Source organism: Notolepis coatsorum (assembly GCF_963971535.1).
Source record: "Notolepis coatsorum genome assembly, chromosome: 13".
NCBI classification, from domain to species: Eukaryota; Metazoa; Chordata; class Actinopteri; order Aulopiformes; family Paralepididae; genus Notolepis; species Notolepis coatsorum.
Genome location: NC_140177.1, coordinates 40,787,959 through 40,808,306, shown reverse-complemented (window position 1 = coordinate 40,808,306; position 20,348 = coordinate 40,787,959). Strand labels below are relative to the sequence as shown.

At 44.5% G+C, this 20,348-nt stretch overlaps 1 protein-coding gene across 1 annotated transcript in view; it reads left to right on the top strand.

Moving 5' to 3' along the window:
• The first annotated feature begins 759 nt into the window (after positions 1 to 759).
• Positions 760 to 20,348, top strand: part of LOC311239037 (major facilitator superfamily domain-containing protein 12-like) — a 40,962-nt gene continuing 21,373 nt past the window's right edge. Inside the window, exons 1-6 of the mRNA XM_084327263.1 lie at positions 760 to 1,384; positions 3,280 to 3,399; positions 5,434 to 5,477; positions 12,875 to 13,041; positions 13,575 to 13,692; positions 15,448 to 15,681. Coding sequence (XP_084183389.1) covers positions 1,237 to 1,384; positions 3,280 to 3,399; positions 5,434 to 5,477; positions 12,875 to 13,041; positions 13,575 to 13,692; positions 15,448 to 15,681 — 831 coding nt within the window. The 5' untranslated portion in view covers positions 760 to 1,236. The remainder of the gene's footprint in view (positions 1,385 to 3,279; positions 3,400 to 5,433; positions 5,478 to 12,874; positions 13,042 to 13,574; positions 13,693 to 15,447; positions 15,682 to 20,348) is intronic.

The window sequence follows — 20,348 nt, the reverse complement described above, 5'->3', positions numbered from 1 at the left end:
TCTGTTAATAAAGTTTTCAATCAATCAATCAGTCAGTTAACTTCCAAGCTGTTTTAGTCAAAGGAAGTCTCACTTCCTCTCATCCATAGAACAGGATGAGTGTCAGATAGACCGAAAGCCTTCTGTCAGACATGAACTTACTTCAGATTCACTATTAAACATCATGACATTGATTGATTGAAAACTTTATTAACAGATTACAGAATGTGTACAATACAGTACAGCTCAATACACACAATTGTTAAGGGAATGCAGACCAGAGAAAGACTTTCGTCTTGTTTACACCAGGGTCCCCCATTTTCAATTAATAATAGTTGACGGAGACAAAATACAGTAAGAAAGACAACATTTCTATCAACACTAAAACAGAACAGTAATACATCGATGAAAGGCAGTGAATGAGGACACAGCACATAAGAAAGGGAACGAGGTTACAATAATATCGTTAAGAATGGAATGCGGCCAGGAATTTAAAAGGGAGGAAAACGCTGTGTTGGCGAAACGGTCGTCACGTGAGAACTGGCACCCACTACTCCTGTAATGCTATTGGTCCACGAACTGAGTGTTTCCTTTTACGTCATCATCGCAGGTCCTGTTTAATTTCCAAGGAATTCGTCCCGCGTCCAATGTAACTGTAACTGGTCTCCTTACCAATAACATGCCGCGAGTTATCGACATCGTTACTACCGGCAGGTGGGCAAATGTTACCAGACAAAACTAACAACAACGTGGATTTTTACCGGGTTTCGCTGTTAGTTTTGTAGGATTGTGATCTTGAACCAACTGTTCCTGACAGAGAAACCCGCCTCGTTTGACAACTGAATGTTTTCATAATAAAGGTGATATGGGGATGACGCAAGTCTGTGGTGATGTCTCGAGCCTTATCACCTGACAACAAGGAAACCTGACAACCAATCACCAGATCAATCACCAGATAAATCACAGCAAACACTGGGTTCTAACACCAAGAGGACTACCTGGATTATCTCACTTTCTGACCACATGAAGAGAAGACATATTCTCACCCTTGCTGACCACAGGAAGACACATTCTCACCCTGCTGTCGGGACAAACAGAGGAACATGCTAAAAAAGGAACTGAAAGTTGGTCGGACTTTAACGCTAAATAGTTCAGCTCTGCCAGTTTGACAGGCGACAACCTCTATGTTATAAGTGTGTTCTTGTCTGACAGACAACAACAATAATAATAATAATAATAATAATAATAATAATAATAATGTCAGACACGGGCAGGACTCTGTCTGTCCCCAGAAGACTGAGCTATGCCATGGGACACTTTCTCAACGACCTGTGTGCGTCAATGTGGTTCACATACCTACTGATCTTCTACCATTCAGTCCTGGGCTTCCAGAATACATATGCAGGTCAGTGGTACACAGTATACAGTATACAACGTTAGCAGCATACTGTACTCTACTTACTACACACAGTATATAACGTTAGCATACTGTACTCTACTACTATACAGTATACAACATTAGGCTACTGTACTCTACTAATCAAATCAAATTAATTTATTTGTAAGGCCCGACAACACATGTATGTATTGAGCTGTACTGTACTGTACCCATTCTGCAATCTGTTAATAAACTTTTCAATCAATCAATTCAATCAACATGTTAAGGTCCCCATGGGCCGGACACGTCTTCTTTAAACAAGTCAAAAAGAAACCCCACGCGAAGTTAAGGAAAAACTCACTAAAACCTAGCAATAGGAAAAAATGCACCACAGGCAATGTGGAGGAGAGAAACCAGTATAATGTTAGCATATTGTACTCTACTACACATTAAACAGTATGTAACATTAGACTACTGTACTCTACTACACATTATACAGTATGTAGCGTTAGCATACTGTACTCGACTACTACACAGTATACAGTAACAGTATGTAATGTTAGGCTACTGTAATCTACTACACATTATACAGTATGTAGGATACTGTACTCTACTACACATTATACAGTATGTAACAATAGGCTACTGTACTACACATTTTACAGTATGTAACAATAGGCTACTGTACTCTACTACACATTTTACAGTATGTAACAATAGGCTACTTTATTCTACTACACAGTATATAGTATGTAGGCTACTGTACTCCACTACACAGTATATAGTATGTAGGCTACTGTACTCTACTACACATTAAATACAGTATGTAACATTAGACTACTGTACTCTACTACACATTATACAGTATTTAACAATAGGCTACTGTACTCTACTACGCATTACAGTATGTAACAATATGCTACTGTACTCTACTGATTATACAGTATGTAACAATAGGCTACTGTACTCTACTACACATTTTACAGTATGTAACAATAGGCTACTGTACTCTACTACACATTTTACAGTATGTAACAATAGGCTACTGTACTCTACTACACAGTATATAGTATGTAGGCTACTGTACTCTACTACACATTAAATACAGTATGTAACATTAGACTACTGTACTCTACTACACATTATACAGTATTTAACAATAGGCTACTGTACTCTACTACACATTTTACAGTATGTAACAATAGGCTACTGTATTCTACTACACAGTATATAGTATGTAGGCTACTGTACTCTACTACACAGTATATAGTATGTAGGCTACTGTACTCTACTACACATTATACAGTATTTAACAATAGGCTACTGTACTCTACTACACATTACAGTATGTAACAATAGGCTACTGTACTCTACTGATTATACAGTATGTAACAATAGGCTACTGTACTCTACTACACATTTTACAGTATGTAACAATAGGCTACTGTACTCTACTACACATTTTACAGTATGTAACAATAGGCTACTGTACTCTACTACACAGTATATAGTATGTAGGCTACTGTACTCTACTACACATTAAATACAGTATGTAACATTAGACTACTGTACTCTACTACACATTATACAGTATTTAACAATAGGCTACTGTACTCTACTACACATTATACAGTATATAGCGTTATACTACTGTACTCTACTACACTTATACAGTATGTAACATTAGACTACTGTACTCTACTACGGATTATACAGTGTAACATTAGACTACTGTACTCTACTACGGATTATACAGTATGTACCATTAGACTACTGTACTCTACTACACAATTATACAGTATGTAACATTAGACTACTGTACTCTACTACTACACATTATACAGTATGGAGGCTACTGTACTCTACTACACATTAAATCAAATAAATAAATGTGTTGATTGGTGAATGTCTCTGTGATCCAGGGGTGTTGCTGCTGGTTGGTCAGATTGCTGATGGTGTGTGCACTCCTCTGATTGGCTATGAGTCAGACAGGACCCCTGGCATTGGAAACTATGGCAAGAGGATGAGCTGGCATCTAGTGGGTGAGTCTCCTTTACTCTCCTCGCCTTTCCTTCTCTCCTCTCTTCTCTTGTGCTCTCCTCTCATCTTTCCTCTTCCCTATCCTTCTCTCTCCTCTCCTTGTCTCTCCTTTCCTCGCTCCCCCGTCTATCTCCTTCATGCAGAGGACAGCTGTATCTCTACTGTATCTCTGTTGTGGTGTTTTGTTGAGTTGGGTTGAGCTGAGCCAACCCCTGGTAATTAAAGGAACATGCCAACATTTTGGGATATTAGCTTATCGTCTTCTCCAGAGAGAGACAAGAAGATAGATACAAATTTCCTCTCTGTGCGTTCAGTAGAAAGCTATCTGGCTGCACGTTAGCCTAGCTTAGCACAATGAATGGAAGCGGACAGTGCCGGTTAGCCTAGGCATTGTCCAACTAACACCTCTCCCGAAGGCTAACCGGCACTGTCCGCTTCCATTCATTGTGCTAAGCTACTGAACGCACAGAGAGGAAACTGGTATCTATCTTCTTGTCTCTCTCTGGAGAAGACGGTAAGCTAATTTCCCCAAATGTTGGCGTGTTCTTCTAAGGGTTCAATCAAAAGGGCCAGCTGACCTTCACCCTGAGTCATCCAGAAGTTAATTTTTTATAAAGTTGATCTTAAGAGTGAGGTCTGGACATGTGACCCTTTGGCAGGCGTTTTATTTGTCATGTGATATTTTACTAGGAATGTGTCACACAAACTACCCTTGTTCTACAAAGAGTGAGATGTAAAGACATCTTTACAAAGACACAGAACTTTACAAAAATAAGACTGGACTTTGCAAACTAAGACTACACTTTAAAAAAGAAGACTAGATTTTACAAAACAAGACTAGACTTTACAAATGAAGACAGAACTTTATAAACTAAGACTACACTTTACAACTAAGACTAAACTTTGAAAACTAAGACTAGACTTTACAAACTAAGACTAATGGTCTGATAAATAACTAACTAACTACAGTCAGATACCAGGTAAAAAACTGAATATCAGATATGGGTCTGGTATCAGGCCAAAAACAGAATATCAGATATGGGTCTGATACCAGGCTAAAACAGGGTATCATATCACAGAATTTCTCCAATACTAAAATCCGATACCAATAAATGTGTAACACGCTGGAAATCAAAGCAAAGTGACTCAATATTTTTTGTCTGATGGCCTAAAGTCTATACTGTTCAGTAAACTGATGGTCTAAGTCTATACTGTTCAGTAAACTGATGCTCTAAGTCTATACTGTTCAGTAAACTGATCGCCTAAGTCTATACAGTTCAGTAAACTGATGGTCTAAGTCTATACTGTTCAGTAAACTGATGGTCTAAGTCTATACTGTTCAGTAAACTGATGGTCTAAGTCTATACAGTTCAGTAAACTGATGGTCTAAGTCTATACTGTTCAGTAAACTGATGGTCTAAGTCTATACAGTTCAGTAAACTGATGGTCTAAGTCTATACTGTTCAGTAAACTGATGGTCTAAGTCTATACAGTTCAGTAAACTGATCGCCTAAGTCTATACAGTTCAGTAAACTGATGGTCTAAGTCTATACTGTTCAGTAAACTGATGGTCTAAGTCTATACTGTTCAGTAAACTGATGGTCTAAGTCTATACAGTTCAGTAAACTGATGGTCAAAGTCTATACAGTTCAGTAAACTGATGGCCTAAGTCTGTAAAAGTGATGGATCGGTACTTGGTATCGGCTGATACGTGAAGTTTAGGATTCTGAATTGCTATCAGAAGTGAAAAAGTGGTATTGCTGCATCTGTACTGTATAAACCACCTGAAGTCATTTATAACCACCTGAAGTCATTTGGGTTTGGGTCCATGTAGCACAATGAACACTACGTGAAGTAGGCAACATTTTGGAAATGTACACACACAAACTATTGTTTCTATCTTTTATGGTTGTATGTTATTATAATGTTATTATAATGTCTCATTGTGTTTTATTGACCAACCTGGTTGTATGTTATTATAATATCTAGTGTGTGTGTGTGTTTGTGTGTGTTTTTATTTTATTTATATTTTTTAGGCACGGTGAGCGTGATTCTGTCCTTTGCCTTCATCTTCAACCAGGTTTGTATTATATCTCTGGTTCCTTGTGTTTTTAGATGTAACCAGACTCACTCGGGGCTGATGAAGTTGATCTTATTTTATCTTTCAGTGTATAGGTTGTTTATCTTATTTTATCTTATCTTTCAGTGTATAGGTTGTTTATCTTATCTTATCTTTCAGTGTATAGGTTGTTTATCTTATCTTAACTTATCTTTCAGTGTATAGGTTGTTTATCTTATCTTAACTTATCTTTCAGTGTATAGGTTGTTTATCTTATCTTAACTTATCTTTCAGTGTATAGGTTGTTTATCTTATCTTATCTTTCAGTGTATAGGTTGTTTATCTTATCTTAACTTATCTTTCAGTGTATATGTTGTTTATCTTATCTTTCAGTGTATAGGTTGTTTATCTTATCTTATCTTTCAGTGTATAGGTTGTTTATCTTATCTTAACTTATCTTTCAGTGTATAGGTTGTTTATCTTATCTTAACTTATCTTTCAGTGTATAGGTTGTTTATCATATCTTATCTTATCTTTCAGTGTATAGGTTGTTTATCTTATCTTAACTTATCTTTCAGTGTAGGTTGTTTATCTTATCTTAACTTATCTTTCAGTGTATAGGTTGTTTATCTTATCTTATCTTTCAGTGTATAGGTTGTTTATCTTATCTTAACTTATATTTCAGTGTATAGGTTGTTTATCTTATCTTATCTTATCTTTCAGTGTATAGGTTGTTTATCTTATCTTAACTTATCTTTCAGTGTATAGGTTGTTTATCTTATCTTTCAGTGTATAGGTTGTTTATCTTAACTTATCTTTCAGTGTATAGGTTGTTTATCATATCTTATCTTTCAGTGTATAGGTTGTTTATCATATCTTATCTTATCTTTCAGTGTATAGGTTGTTTATCTTATCTTATCTTTCAGTGTATAGGTTGTTTATCATATCTTATCTTATCTTTCAGTGTATAGGTTGTTTATCTTATCTTATCTTTCAGTGTATAGGTTGTTTATCATATCTTATCTTATCTTTCAGTGTATAGGTTGTTATATATCGTATTTGCTTTCGCGTCCCGCTCTGAGCCTTATGAGATACCCCTTATCTCCTATGATACCTATTGTATCTCCCAACGAAACAACTACATGCACCCCACCTGTATGGGGCCCCGCCCCCATGGTGGCACAGCCCACATAACCGTGACTCTGGTCACCAAAACACCCTTCCTCTATTTTCGTCCCAGCGTACTGGCTGCGTGCACCATACGTTAACTAGTAGGATGAAAAGATTAAGGAAGATTCGTAATGTTGAGAGCTTACCGGAGGATTGTTTTTCCCTGGATTCTCCGGAGCTTGTTTCGGCGACACATGAGACCTGTGCTGGTGGTTCCTCAGCTGACGGCGACGGACCGAGGGGCAGCGTACAAGGTTTGACTAACGGGTCGGCTTGTACAAAGGTGAGGTCTGTGTCAGTAGGCATCAATGACGGTGTTGGTCGTGCTGTGGAGTATGTTTCGGCACCAGGGCCGGGGCGGCTTGGCGATCGTTCCACTGTAGTGGGCGATGTCCTGGCGATCCTGGAACATGCTGTTAACGCTAATGCTACTACTGCTTTTTCTGCTAACGCTGATGTTGACGCTGGAATGTCTAATAATCCCCGCCGCGGGATTCCGCTTTTCCCTCCTCTTGCCAGCTTCATTGATGAAGGTCAGTCGGTGGTGGATGTGGGGGGGTTTGCTGAGCTCTATTTACCTTTTTTACGGGTGAAGGGGCTGACAACGGGGTGCAGGCCGGGGGTACCTTGGCTAAGCAGCCAGGTAGCTTCTTTTCTGTGCCCAGGCGGGGATGAACGACGTTCCGCCCGGCCGATGCTTGATAGCATATCGGCTCTGAGGGTGGCAGTATGGACGAATGAATTTAGCGGCGGCCAGTGTTATGGCTCAGCTGGCTACTTTCCTATCCAAGATGGCGTCGGGTTGTAGGTCTTTGGGTCCAGCCGACATTGTAAACGTGATTCATGTTTGTGGTGTTATAGAGATCTTGACTCAGTCGCAAGCTATAACTGCGGGGAGGATTCGGATGCTATCGACTTTGGTTGTTAGGCATGTTTGGTTGGAGCAGTCTCCTCTTGGGGAAGAGGATAGGTTTTCTCTCCTCACGACTCCTTTTTCCACAGATAGTCTTTTTGGGCGTTCTGTGGAGGCGCAGGCGGTTATTGATCTGGGTCCTACACCGCCTCACGCTGTGCAGCCAGAGGTGGGAGCACGGTCTCGTCAACGACTGTGGCGAGATCCTCGACAGGCGGCCATGTTTCCCCCGCCAGTGGTGCCCTGGTTGGAGAGTCAACAGGGTATCGCGAGGCCGACAGCCTTGGCGGCCGAGGGATCGGCCATTTTGGGTGATTTCGGGTTTGGTAAACCAACCCGTCGTCATTTTGCCGCGAGCAGCCCGCTCCCCGTTCAATCCTCTCTCTGTTACCCCCAGAAGCGGGGCTCTGAGCGTTCTCCTTTGGCTGCGGGCCGCGAACCTTCATTGAAGCGTATGCGGCCCCATTCTTCGCTTCTCATGGGGGCAGGGGCTGACACCCAGTTGATGGCTGAGCCTGGGTCTGTCCGTGAGAATGTTCCGTCGTCGCGTTGTTCCTACACCGCAGGTTGTGGGTGGGTGGAACCTGGTGTTACAGCTGCCACTAGCTCCAGTGGTCAGCAGGGGGACTCGGTGCCTCTTCTGTTGAATGCTCAGCAGGGGTTACCCCGGCTTCGCCCTCGCCAGGCGGGGTATCGCGCTGTTGCCTCCCACTCCCGTCAAACCGGCAGTGGTCTGCGAAGGAGAGGCGAGCGTGATTTGAGTGGTAGCAATATCACTGCAGGGCTTCGGCGTGTAGGAGCCCATGGGGTCCTCATGCCTTGCGTGTCTAGCTGCGGAACAACTCCTCAGCATGCGCTGGAGGGGTGTTCAGGGGGCGAGTGTGTGTCCACAAGTTTGATGACAGCTCCTCCCGTATCAAACCGGCCCTTTCTGTCGGGGTCCTCCTTTGGGTGCTTTGCACGACGGGGGGGACCGGGCCAACTATCTACTGTTCCTTGCGGCCCAGCGTCAGTTGACGGCGGGGGCGCTGTGGGATTATATTCACATATGGTGACGGGAATGCCCTTTGAATCGGTGGATGCGGAGAACGTTAGAGGCGGGGCTGGTTTTGCAGTTCGCACAGCCCCATCCTCCGTTCTCAGGTTTGGTGCCGACCCTATTATTAGGGTCAGACGCAGTGACAGCCCTGGCCGACGAGATCCAATCTCTGTTGGCGAAGCAGGCCGTCGTTGTGGTCCCGAGCGAGGACGCAATGTCAGGCGTCTACTCCCGTTATTTTCTGGTGCCCAAGAAAACAGGGGGGGTCAGACCTATACTGGATCTGTCCGCGTTCAATCGGTTGATTGTAGCGAGACCATTCAGGATGTTGACCGTCCGACTCCTTCTGCTTTCTGTCAGGAGGGGGGACTGGTTCACCTCCATAGACCTGAAGGATGCGTATTTTCACGTTCCTATTTTCCCTCCTCACAGGAAGTTCCTACGGTTCCTGTTTCAGGGCGTAGCGTACGAGTACCACAGAATGCCGTTCGGTTATTCTCTGGCTCCCCGCACATTCACCAAGTGCGTGGCGGCTGCTCTGGGGCCTTTACGTCGTCGGGGGATACGAGTCCTATTCTATCTCGACGACATTCTACTCCTCAGCCGTTCAGAGGAGGTTGCCAGGTCTCATACTCGGCTAGTGGTGGAATTCCTCACCAGCCTGGGTTTTGCTGTGAATTGGAAGAAGAGTACCCCTCTTCCCAGTCAACAGGTGGAGTACTTGGGCTTGACATTGAGGTCGAAGCCCATGCTTGCGACCCTCTCGGAGCAGCGTCGGGGGGTTCTCCGTCGCACGCTCTGGGGTTTCCGTCTGGGAGGGACGGTTACGGCGCTGCAGGTGATGCGTCTGCTGGGCCTTATGTCGGCTGCTCACACGGTGGTTCCTCTTGGCCTCCTCTTCATGAGGAGGATACAGAGGTGGTTTCTCTCTTTGAGAATAGATCCGGTGTGGGGCAAAGGGAGACGGTTGACGGTTCCTTTGTCGATATGGGGGGATCTCGCCCACTGGGGGAGGCTGGGTATCCTCTCCGCTGGGGTCCCCATGGGCGGCAGTGGCTCACACGTCACGGTTTTCACCGACGCCTCTCTCACGGGTTGGGTGGGGACGTCTCAGACCCATGCAGTGGGGGGCAGCTGGACAGGTCATGCCGACCCGGCTATCCTGCATATCAATGTGTTGGAGTTGAAGGCGGTCCTCCTGGTCCTCAAACGGCTCGACCACCTGGTGGTAGGCAGGCACGTTTTGGTCAGGACGGACAATGTGACGGCGGCGGCGTATATCAACAGGCAGGGTGGGACTCGTTCCGCCCGCCTGCTCCGGGTGGCGCGCGAACTGTTGCTATGGGCATCCCGCAGTCTGAGGGCGCTCCACCTTCCTGGTACGGAGAATGTGGGGGTGGATATAATGTCTCGGGGCGGCCTTCGTCGCGACGAGTGGGAACTCTGCCCCGACATAGTCAGACAGATCTGGGATCGGTTCGGGGAGGCCTCGGTAGATCTGTTTGCGTGCCGACGTTCTCACAAGTGCTCCTTGTGGTTCTCGCTCAGTCGAGCAGATCATCCCCCCTTGGGGGTGGATGCCTTCTCGACCTTTCCGTGGCCGCCCGGTCTTCTGTACGCCTTCCCTCCTGTACAGCTGTTGAGTTAGCTGTTGGAGCGGATACGGAGGGAGCGCAGGACGGTGATCCTGGTCGCGCCGGACCGGGGCACGTCAGTGTGGTTCCCGGTCTTAATCCAGCTTCTGGTCGCTCCTCCTTGGGTCATTCCGTGGTCAGCGACGGCCCTCTCACAGCACAACGGATTGTTTTCCCAGCCTCCAACCTTCAGTTGGTCCTCGGTCGGTTGTCCTTGGCCCCGTTTGAGCCGCTCGAGCAGGCGCCTTTGGGACAGCTGTCCTTCAAGACCGCGTTCCTACTGGCTATCACTTCCGCTAAACGCGTAGGTGAGCTCTGTGCTCTCTCGGTACGTCCAGAGTGCCTGTCTTTTCGGACCGATTGCGGTGCCACTCTGCGACCTAATCCTGCTTTCGTGCCTAAGAATATCCGGAGTTCCTTCCGCTCCCGGGATATTGTGGTTCAGGCTTTTCGTCCTCCTCCTCACGCTAGTGAGTTAGATGCGGGCCTTCACCTGTCATGTCCAGTCCGTGCTTTGGGGATTTACCTCAGCCGTACTCAGGACTTCAGGGTTACCGACCAGCTTTTTGTCTGTTACGGTGGGGCTCGTGCTGGTAAGGCACTGTCGAAGCAGCGCCTGTCCCATTGGTTGTGCGAGGGTATTACCCTCTGCTACACGTTGGCTGGGCAGGATCCCCCTGGGGGCATCAGGGCGCACTCCACTCTGCCGCTCTCCTGGGTGGGGCCTCGGTGGAGGACATCTGTGCTGCGGCTTCATGGTCCTCCCCGGGCCCCTTTGTACCGGGGGTTCTGTCTCCCAGGCGGTTCTGGGGTCTGTGGCCTTTCCTGCTTCCCGTCCTTTGGTCGGGTAGCAGGAGTGTATGGGTATGGGCCACAGTGTGTTGAGTCACACGTGGTTCCGCCTGTACGGTGTGTTCAAGGGGTTCTAGTTCCCTCTTGTTCGCATTCAGGTGGAGTTGACTGCGCCCCCCCTTCATTAGGAAGGATGGGGTGACAGTGCTCCCCGCACCCCTTGATGTGGGCTTACGGGTCCTCAGGGGGTACATTTGTCGGGTCTCGCGTCCGCTCTTCCCCATATCTCATAAGGCTCAGAGCGGGACGCGAAAGCAAATACGATATATAACGATAGGTTATGTAGATAACCTAGTTATATTAGTATTGGCTGAGCGTCCCGCTCTGCGCGGCCCTGAGTTCCCTCTTGAGGGATCTTTTCCTGGGACGGGATTTGGCGAGGAAGCGTGTTTTGGTGCATGTTCCAGGATCGCCAGGACATCGCCCACTACAGTGGAACGATCGCCAAGCCGCCCCGGCCCTGGTGCCGAAACATACTCCACAGCACGACCAACACCGTCATTGATGCCTACTGACACAGACCTCACCTTTGTACAAGCCGACCCGTTAGTCAAACCTTGTACGCTGCCCCTCGGTCCGTCGCCGTCAGCTGAGGAACCACCAGCACAGGTCTCATGTGTCGCCGAAACAAGCTCCGGAGAATCCAGGGAAAAACAATCCTCCGGTAAGCTCTCAACATTACGAATCTTCCTTAATCTTTTCATCCTACTAGTTAACGTATGGTGCACGCAGCCAGTACGCTGGGACGAAAATAGAGGAAGGGTGTTTTGGTGACCAGAGTCACGGTTATGTGGGCTGTGCCACCATGGGGGCGGGGCCCCATACAGGTGGGGTGCATGTAGTTGTTTCGTTGGGAGATACAATAGGTATCATAGGAGATAAGGGGTATCTCATAAGGCTCAGAGCGGGACGCTCAGCCAATACTAATATAACTAGGTTATCTACATCAGTGGTTCCCAAAGTCGGGGTCGCGACCCAAAGGTGGGCCGCGAGCAGCCACGGATGGGCCGCGAGATGATTTAAAAAAAAAAAAAAAAAAAAAAAAAAAACATTTTATTTTTTTATTTTTTATTTTTTTATTTTTATTTTTTTTGTCAGGCCACTGAACTTAGAAGCAGGCCAGGACAGTGTTTCTAGTTGTATTCTAAAATTATTTTCTATTGTATTCTAAAATGTGACTATATGGTTTTATATTAACTTAATAAATAAACAAAAACGAAAAATCTACTTATTTCAACGAACATTTCAAACCAAATAACAGATTATGCACATAAAATGCTGAAAACAACCGAAGCAACAATAGTATTTTAATGAGGCTATTATTATTATCATTATTATTTTGCAACAAGTTAGCCCTCTCATAAATAGCACATATAAATGAATAACTAACTTGAACTAACTTAATAGGATTGAAGTGATATTTGGCTTAAAAATCGGTCGCCTGGCAAAAAAATTAAAAAAAAGAAGCCAGACGATGTGCATTGGGCCGCGGCTCTCTGATGCCTTATTTTCTGGGCCCCGGCCTGAAAAGTTTGGGAACCCCTGATCTACATAACCTATCGTTTATCTTATCTTATCTTTCAGTGTATAGGTTGTTTATCATATCTTATCTTATCTTTCAGTGTATAGGTTGTTTATCTTATCTTATCTTTCAGTGTATACTGTAGGTTGTTTATCTTTTATTGTCTTTCAGTGTATATATTGTTTATCTTATCTTTCAGTGTATTGATTGTTTATCTTATCTTTCAGTGTATTGATTGTTTATCTTATCTTTCAGTGTATTGATTGTTTATCTCATCTTATCTGTCAGTGTATAGGTTGTGACTCTCTGACACCTCAGTGGGTCAGCATGACCTATTTCATTCCATTCATCGTGGTCTTCCAGTTCGGCTGGGCGGCCACTCAGATCTCTCATCTCTCTCTCATCCCTGAGCTGGTGTCCTGCAAACACGCTAAAGTAGAGCTCACTGCATACAGGTATATCTGTCTATACAGTACAGCCACATTTGTGTATTCAAAATCTTTTGGGGAATTAACTGATAGAAAATTAATCAAAAATTAATCGAATCGAATCGTGGTCAAATGAAGAGATTTTATGATGCATTGAATCGTTGCCTGAATAATTGTAATCGAATCGAATCGTTGTGAGGTCGCATCATTACACCCCTAATATCTATCTGTCTGTCTGTCTGTCTGTCTGTCTGTCTGTCTGTCTGTCTGTCTGTCTGTCTGTCTGTACTGTATGTATTACATCTTTACTTAATACAGTAATAGTCCTAACCATAACTCTATACTATATCTTTAATTAATACATTAATAGTCCTAACCTTAACTCTATTATATATATATATATATTCTTTTACTTAATACAGTAATAGTCCTAACCATAACTATATACTATATCTTTACTTAATACAGTAAAAGTCCTAACCATAACTCTATACTATATCTTTACTTAATACAGTAATAGTCCTAACCTTAACTCTATACTATATCTTTACTTAATACAGGTATGCGTTTACAGTAATAGCCAACATCACGGTCTATGCTGTAGTCTACCTGCTGTTACACTTCCAGGTCGGACAGGAAGACGACGCCCTTGGACCAATAGACATCCCCGTCTTCAGGGTGAGTGGGAGGGGCGAGTATAAACAAACCAATAGATATCCCCGTCTTTAGGGTGAGTGGGAGGGGCGAGTATAAACGAACCAATAGACATCCCCGTCTTCAGGGTGAGTGGGAGGGGCGAGTATAAACGAACCAATAGACATCCCCGTCTTCAGGGTGAGTGGGAGGGGCGAGTATAAACGAACCAATAGACATCACCATCTTCAGGCTGAGTGGGAGGGGCGAGTATAAACGAACCAATAGACATCCCCGTTTTCAGGGTGAGTGGGAGGGGCGAGTATAAACGAACCAATAGACATCCCCGTTTTCAGGGTGAGTGAGAGTGAGAACTACCTGCAATGGCTGATTTAAGCAGCCACGCCTGCCCTGGATCAAGCTAGGTAGACCTGGGAGCAGGTGTGGCTGTGCACCTGTTGTGCATCAGGTAATCAGTGGACGGGCGGTCAGGTGGCGTAGCAGAGATTGTGCTCGTCACCAATGCAAGAGGCTGCGGTCTCGACTCCCGGAGAGTCAGCATTGCCTTGGCTCTGGCTGATCGCTATACTAACTCGTTTGGCTGAGTTAGTGGGAGGGGAGCCGTGGGTGGGTGCTGGGCGTTGTGGACAGCGACCCCTACAGTTCGGTCGGGGCGCCTGCTCAGCAAGGGTAGGATCTGGAGAGAGGTAGTGCGACCTTCCACACGTTACTCTCCCGGTGAGAATCTGCGCGGCCAGGCTGGCTGCCGGCTGGCTGCACATGCGTCGGAGGAAAGCATGTGACAGTCTCCGGCCTCTCGGACCAACAGTAGGGGAAAGTGCGCAACAACCAGGAAGGGGGTTGGGAATTGGCATAACGACTAACAGTGGGATGGGAGAAAAATCGGAAAAAAGAAGGAGGAAAAAAAAAAAAAAAAGTAATCAGTGGACACAGGTCACATCTGCCATCCCCACACGCGGGATGTGTTTGTACCATCCACTCAGGTCCGACTGCCACACTAACTCTTCAACAGTACTCTCTGAGTAACTGAGAAGCTTTGAACCAGGGGTTTGTTATTACTTCTGTGGTCTATAGTACATTAAATGGAAACTACGCCCAATTTAAGAATTCATACATGTTCTTCATACAGTTATTCCTATGGTCTAAGTCTATGGACATGTCGAACTAATCACTTGTAGGTCACTCACTCGCTTTGTAACAATACCTTGTTTCTCTGTAAATATATTCTAGAACATAATCTTGATGGTATGGGTTACATAAACATGGGCTAAAGAGAACGACAACAATCCATTCATTGAAACGACCCCAAATGACTAGCTATTTTAGTAAACCCCGGTACGGAACGAAGGGCAGAAGCCTGGCTTGCTTTGCAAGAGAGTATCAATCACCATTTACTGTACTCTTAAAAAGATGAGCTACTATTGGTTTGGATAGAAATGCATGTGATTAGTTCCAAGATTATCTGTCAGGGAGATGTCTGTGTGTAACATCGGGTTATGCCCAATCTGCATTTTTATCAATAACTAAAGGTGTGCCACAGGGTTCAATTCTAGGTCCTGTCCTCTTCACTATTTATATGAATGATATTGTGTCTTCGCTGAATGGTTTTTAAGCCCATCTGTATTCAGATGGTACTGTTGTGTATTGTATTGCTGACTCTATACGAGGACATCTTACTTTGAATGGTCTTAAGTTGGGCGTTATTTATAGACCCCCTGGACCCAGTGCTAGCTTCAGGACTGAATTATCTGACCTACTGACCTTCTCTCCATACTCTAGAACCTGTCTCTGATCGTCCTGGGTATCGGGTCCCTGTTCTCTCTTTTCTTCCACCTGGGGACCAAGGAGAGGAGGCCTGGAGCGGGGCAGGAGAGGGGAGGAGAGGAGGAGAGGAGGAAAGAGGAGGAGGAGGAGGAGAGGCCTCTCCTCTCTCGCTCCCAGGCCTCCTCTCCTCCTCTCCACTCCTCTCTCCTCCAGTGGAATTGTTGGCTTAAACAGCCGTCATTCTATCAGGTAGGACTCAGTCTGGACTCTAAAAGGGATCTGTCTGTTTTGTTTACTCAGTCCATCTAAGAAGTACTGGCACTAGTACTTTAGTGTTTGAGATATTGGAAACAGAAAAGCTAACACTGCTCCAGGACCAAGCTAGCTAGCTTAGACCACTTTAGAATAAAATACTAGGATACAGTACAGTATGAGGCAGTTCTAGTTGAGTTGAGAAGATGTTGAGGTTGGTGAGGTGATAAGATGTTGAGGTTGGTGAGGTGATAAGATGTTGAGGTTGGTGAGGTGAGAAGATGTTGAGGTTGGTGAGGTGAGAAGATGTGACCAGGCACAGATAATAGGGTCTTGTTAAGCAAGCTTCAAATGATTTATTTTACATTATATATATGAAAGGGCGGCTGGGTGGCGCAGCGGACATTGCACTCGTCACCAACACAAGAGACACCGGGTTCGACTCCGGCTGTCGGCGTTGCCTCCGGCTTGGGCCAGCCGTCATACTAACTCAATTGGCAGAGTTAGTGGGTGGAAGTCGAGGGGTAGTAATCTGGATGTTGTGGACAGCGACTCCTACAGGTCGGTTGGTGACGCATGCACAGCAGAGACAGGAAATGGCGGGGGTAGTGTGAGCCTCCCACACGTTACACCTCACCAATGAGAGTCCGCGCTGAGGTGAAAAGATGTGACAGGCTGCCTCCTCGTGTATCGGAGGGGACACGTGATGCAAGGCTTCTATCCTCCCTACAACCGGCCAGTGGGGGGCATATGCGAGCAACGTTCAAGACAGGGGAGGGGAGAATTGGCACAGAGGAATTGGGATGGGAGAAAAAATTTAAAAGAGGAGAAAAAGTGGATACAAAAAAAAACATTATATATATGAAAGTACAGGTTCTCACCTTCAAAATAAGCCATTACTTGTACAAATCGGGCGGATACTTTTCAACCTATGTCTTATTAACAAAGATGATAACACAAGAGCCCGTTTTAAGCTACAGAGCTTCAAAGGGGCTGTTGGCTGTTCTCTTAACACTTTGAATGCCGACGACGACTATTCTCGTTTTATCATGCCCCCCGTTGAGTGCCGACGACGAGAAATGTTGCTTGATTTTTTTATTAGCGATCTGAATTCATATTTCATCAACCGAGTCTCCCGTTGGTACAGCAGCCCCTCCAGGAGCTCCGATGGGAAAAAACCGCCCCCTATCGTCTATCCCTGTGTAACTGCAGGTCAGTCGATTAGACTGACCTCGGATCTGTATATCTGTAGAGGTGGAGCCAACTGGCTCCATTGTGCTGGCGAGCCGTCTGATGATGAGGGATCTGATCGCGAGTTGGAATGCAGCCTGGAATATATATTTACAGCAGCCAATAATCAATCAATAAGCGTGATCGATATTTGGAATGGTGATCAGGAATTGGAATAATCATTTTGGAGAACATCTGATCTAAGGTAAGGAGTCTATGTTACCAGTCTTGGGGTAATCTGAGCTGTATTCACTGAGATAACAGCGTGTCCCTATGTATGTGTGTGTGTGTGATCTTGAGGAAATGGATAATAGATTTTTCAGCCCGCCTCTATAGCGTGCATAAGTACACATTATACTATAGATAATCTAGCGTTTATTTGAAAACGATTCATAAATAGGCCGACAAATGACAATGTGTCTAGTGTATTCGAGAATATTCCAATAAATGCCGTTTATGGGGGAATCTTTCTATTTTCCCGGAAATTTTCGAGAGAACGATAGCTTTTCGAAATGCTATAAAAAGGATATGAACCGATTAAAAAAACAATCCGTTTCGACAATGTTGACTGCAAACAAGTCATTGATAAGCGACGGGCAGATTAGACACATAGCCATAATTTAAAACATGCGTTTTTAACACTAACATTGAAGTGGATGATGGCATTCAACCGGGTAAAAAGGTAAACAAGATCGGCACTGATAGTGTTAAGATGCATGCAGAACTACAAATACCCACTGGCCTTTGCCACCTAACCCCTCCCCCACCTAACACCTTTTGCAGGTGAGAGGCATTCACTGGTAGGGGGTAGGTGCGTGAAAGTTACCATAGCTCAGCGTATGTACGCAGGCAGTCTATGTGTTCGGGAGACTCAGGCCCTGTCCACACGAGCGTTTGGATTTAATATGACCGAAGTAGAAAAAAATAAAACTCCGTCCACACAGGTGAACACAGGTGAACAACCGTGTATAACTGCGTACCCACGGCACCAGCAACCGTTACATGTAGTACAATGCCAAAACAGTAGGCCGCGATGTTGTTCAGACATGAAGGCCATTTCAACCAATCAGAAAAGGCTGAACGCTCACTAAACTTCCTGTTACTTTAGAAACACAGCTGGACCCTATTGATCATTTTGCCAACGGATCATATATTTTCAGCAAAGAAAGAAACTGCAATAAACAAACGGATACATTCACTGTGTTCTGCCTCTCATTTTGTTGATGAAACAAAACCATCAGCAACACAATTTACCACCAAGAGCGGATAGTTTAGTCTCACAAAAGACCGCCGGTGTTGTTAGCTACATGCTAATGTCAATGGCTATATCCATGTATAGTATATAGCTTAAAAGCTAACGTAATGTGGTAACGTTACCGATATGAAATGGATGTAAACGTTATTTAACAGATTGCAGAATGGGTACAATACAATACGGCTCAATACAAACAATTGTTAAGGGGATGCAGTCTGGACTGGGTTCCATATAACAATAACTTGACAACACATGAGTTTAGTTTAGCTGCAGCTACATGTTTACTCTCAGCGTCAGGTCAGGAATGCGACAAGACATCAGTCGATCACAACACTCTTCAACACAGACGATACGTTTTGAACAAAAGTTTGTTACAATCATTTTCATATAACGCTACTTGGGACAGCTCTGCTGTAAACACTGGTGTAGCTGGCTCTGCTATAATCTCTCTACCCCGCGGTCTGCCGTGAACATGGGAAATAATTGCGACAGCTCTGCTGTAAACACTGGGAATAACCTCGGTTGCTATGCCCACACGCAACTGCAAAACCGCAAAACTTCACCCTGGCCACCGGTTTTAAAGACCGCGGTTGCAGTGTAGCAAATCCCCGGTTGTGTGTGGCCGAACAGTGCAACTGCGCACATACAATCATGGTTATATTAAAACCAGCGCTCGTGTGGATGGGGCCTCAGGTGCATAAAAACCTGATTATGATCTGCCACAACCACAGCCCGAGCTGTGAGTGAATTACGAGAAGGGGAGCATTATGGCAGGAGACTCACTTATTTTACGAAAAAGAGTGAGGCACAGGCGAAAGTGGCAATTCTTCAAAGTAAAATACCCGGAAGACTAATGAAAATAAAATACATTTCCTTTTAAACAACTTTATTCTTTCTTTGCGGCCCGGTACTAAATGATCTAAGTACCGGTCCGTTATGCACAAGCTTACAGACTTGAGGAGCGCGTACTGGAGTAGATTATTCAATGCGACTGCCAGCCAGCTTTTGTGTGACGGAGAGAAGATCATCTCCCGATTCACATACAATTTAACACAAACAGTTCCAAAGATATTAACTCATTGACTGCCAAAAACTAGTATATTCGTTTTTGGCGCCCATGCGTTGAACGCCAAAAACAAGTATATTAAGTTTTATGTTTTAAATTTTTTATTATGATACTAGACAGTCCCCTGGACCGTCTGTATGGATTCTGTAACACTGTGATGACGATCAAATCCCGATAGGTGGCAGTCTTGCCTACCTTTTGAGTAAATTCTTGAGCTAGGATGGCGGCACTTGATCAAGCAGTGGCTTTTTTTCACACCACCAACAAAGTACTGGGCCCATTGTCTGGGAATGGATTTTGGTGCATCTCCTCTCTCATTTCTGTGCATCTCCTCTCTGACACCAAGACAGAACTCCCCTCAGTAGTACTGTAGTTTTTTAACACAGCGAGGAAAATAATAATCTAACAATAATTAACACATTTACAAGTCGTATTAGGTTTTGCAAATAAGGAGACATATAGAGAACATTTCAAAGCACTCAAAATTGCCAATATCTCCATTTCAACCTATTTCAGAATTGCGTAACATTTTGGGGTTTTCTGAGGAATCGTGAGCTCCTTAACGAGACGGGTTAGACGTTAAGGTTGATGAGGTGAGACAGGCATTAAAGCGTTCCGTCTCCAGATGGATTTCCGTCAATTTGATTGGGAGATCCGTTAATTTGATTCGCAGTCTGACGGAATTGGCTACCTTGGTATAATATGATTTGTAGATGCATACAGAATAAATTTTTTTTAGCCAATCAGAGGCGCCAAATATCATGAAAAAGGTATTTTTTTTCTATCGCGGCGCGGCCGCACCAAGCAGTCATTGTCACTCAGAGACTCAAGAGACAGGATTACCCTCTAATTCTGCGCTCCGATACCATATGACGTAATTTATCAAAAATCACAACAGAGCCTCTGCTACTAACTGAAGTTACCGGAGCCTTCTGGAGTGCAACAACATATAACGTCCGTGCGGAATCAATGTCCCAACAACCATTCCGTGGGTGAACTCATTGAGATAGTTGTCAATAAATGATACTAATACTAGTAATCTATACAATCACCTGTTGTTGAATAAATACCATTACTTTATAGTTATTACTAAAAAAACAGTATAAAACAGTA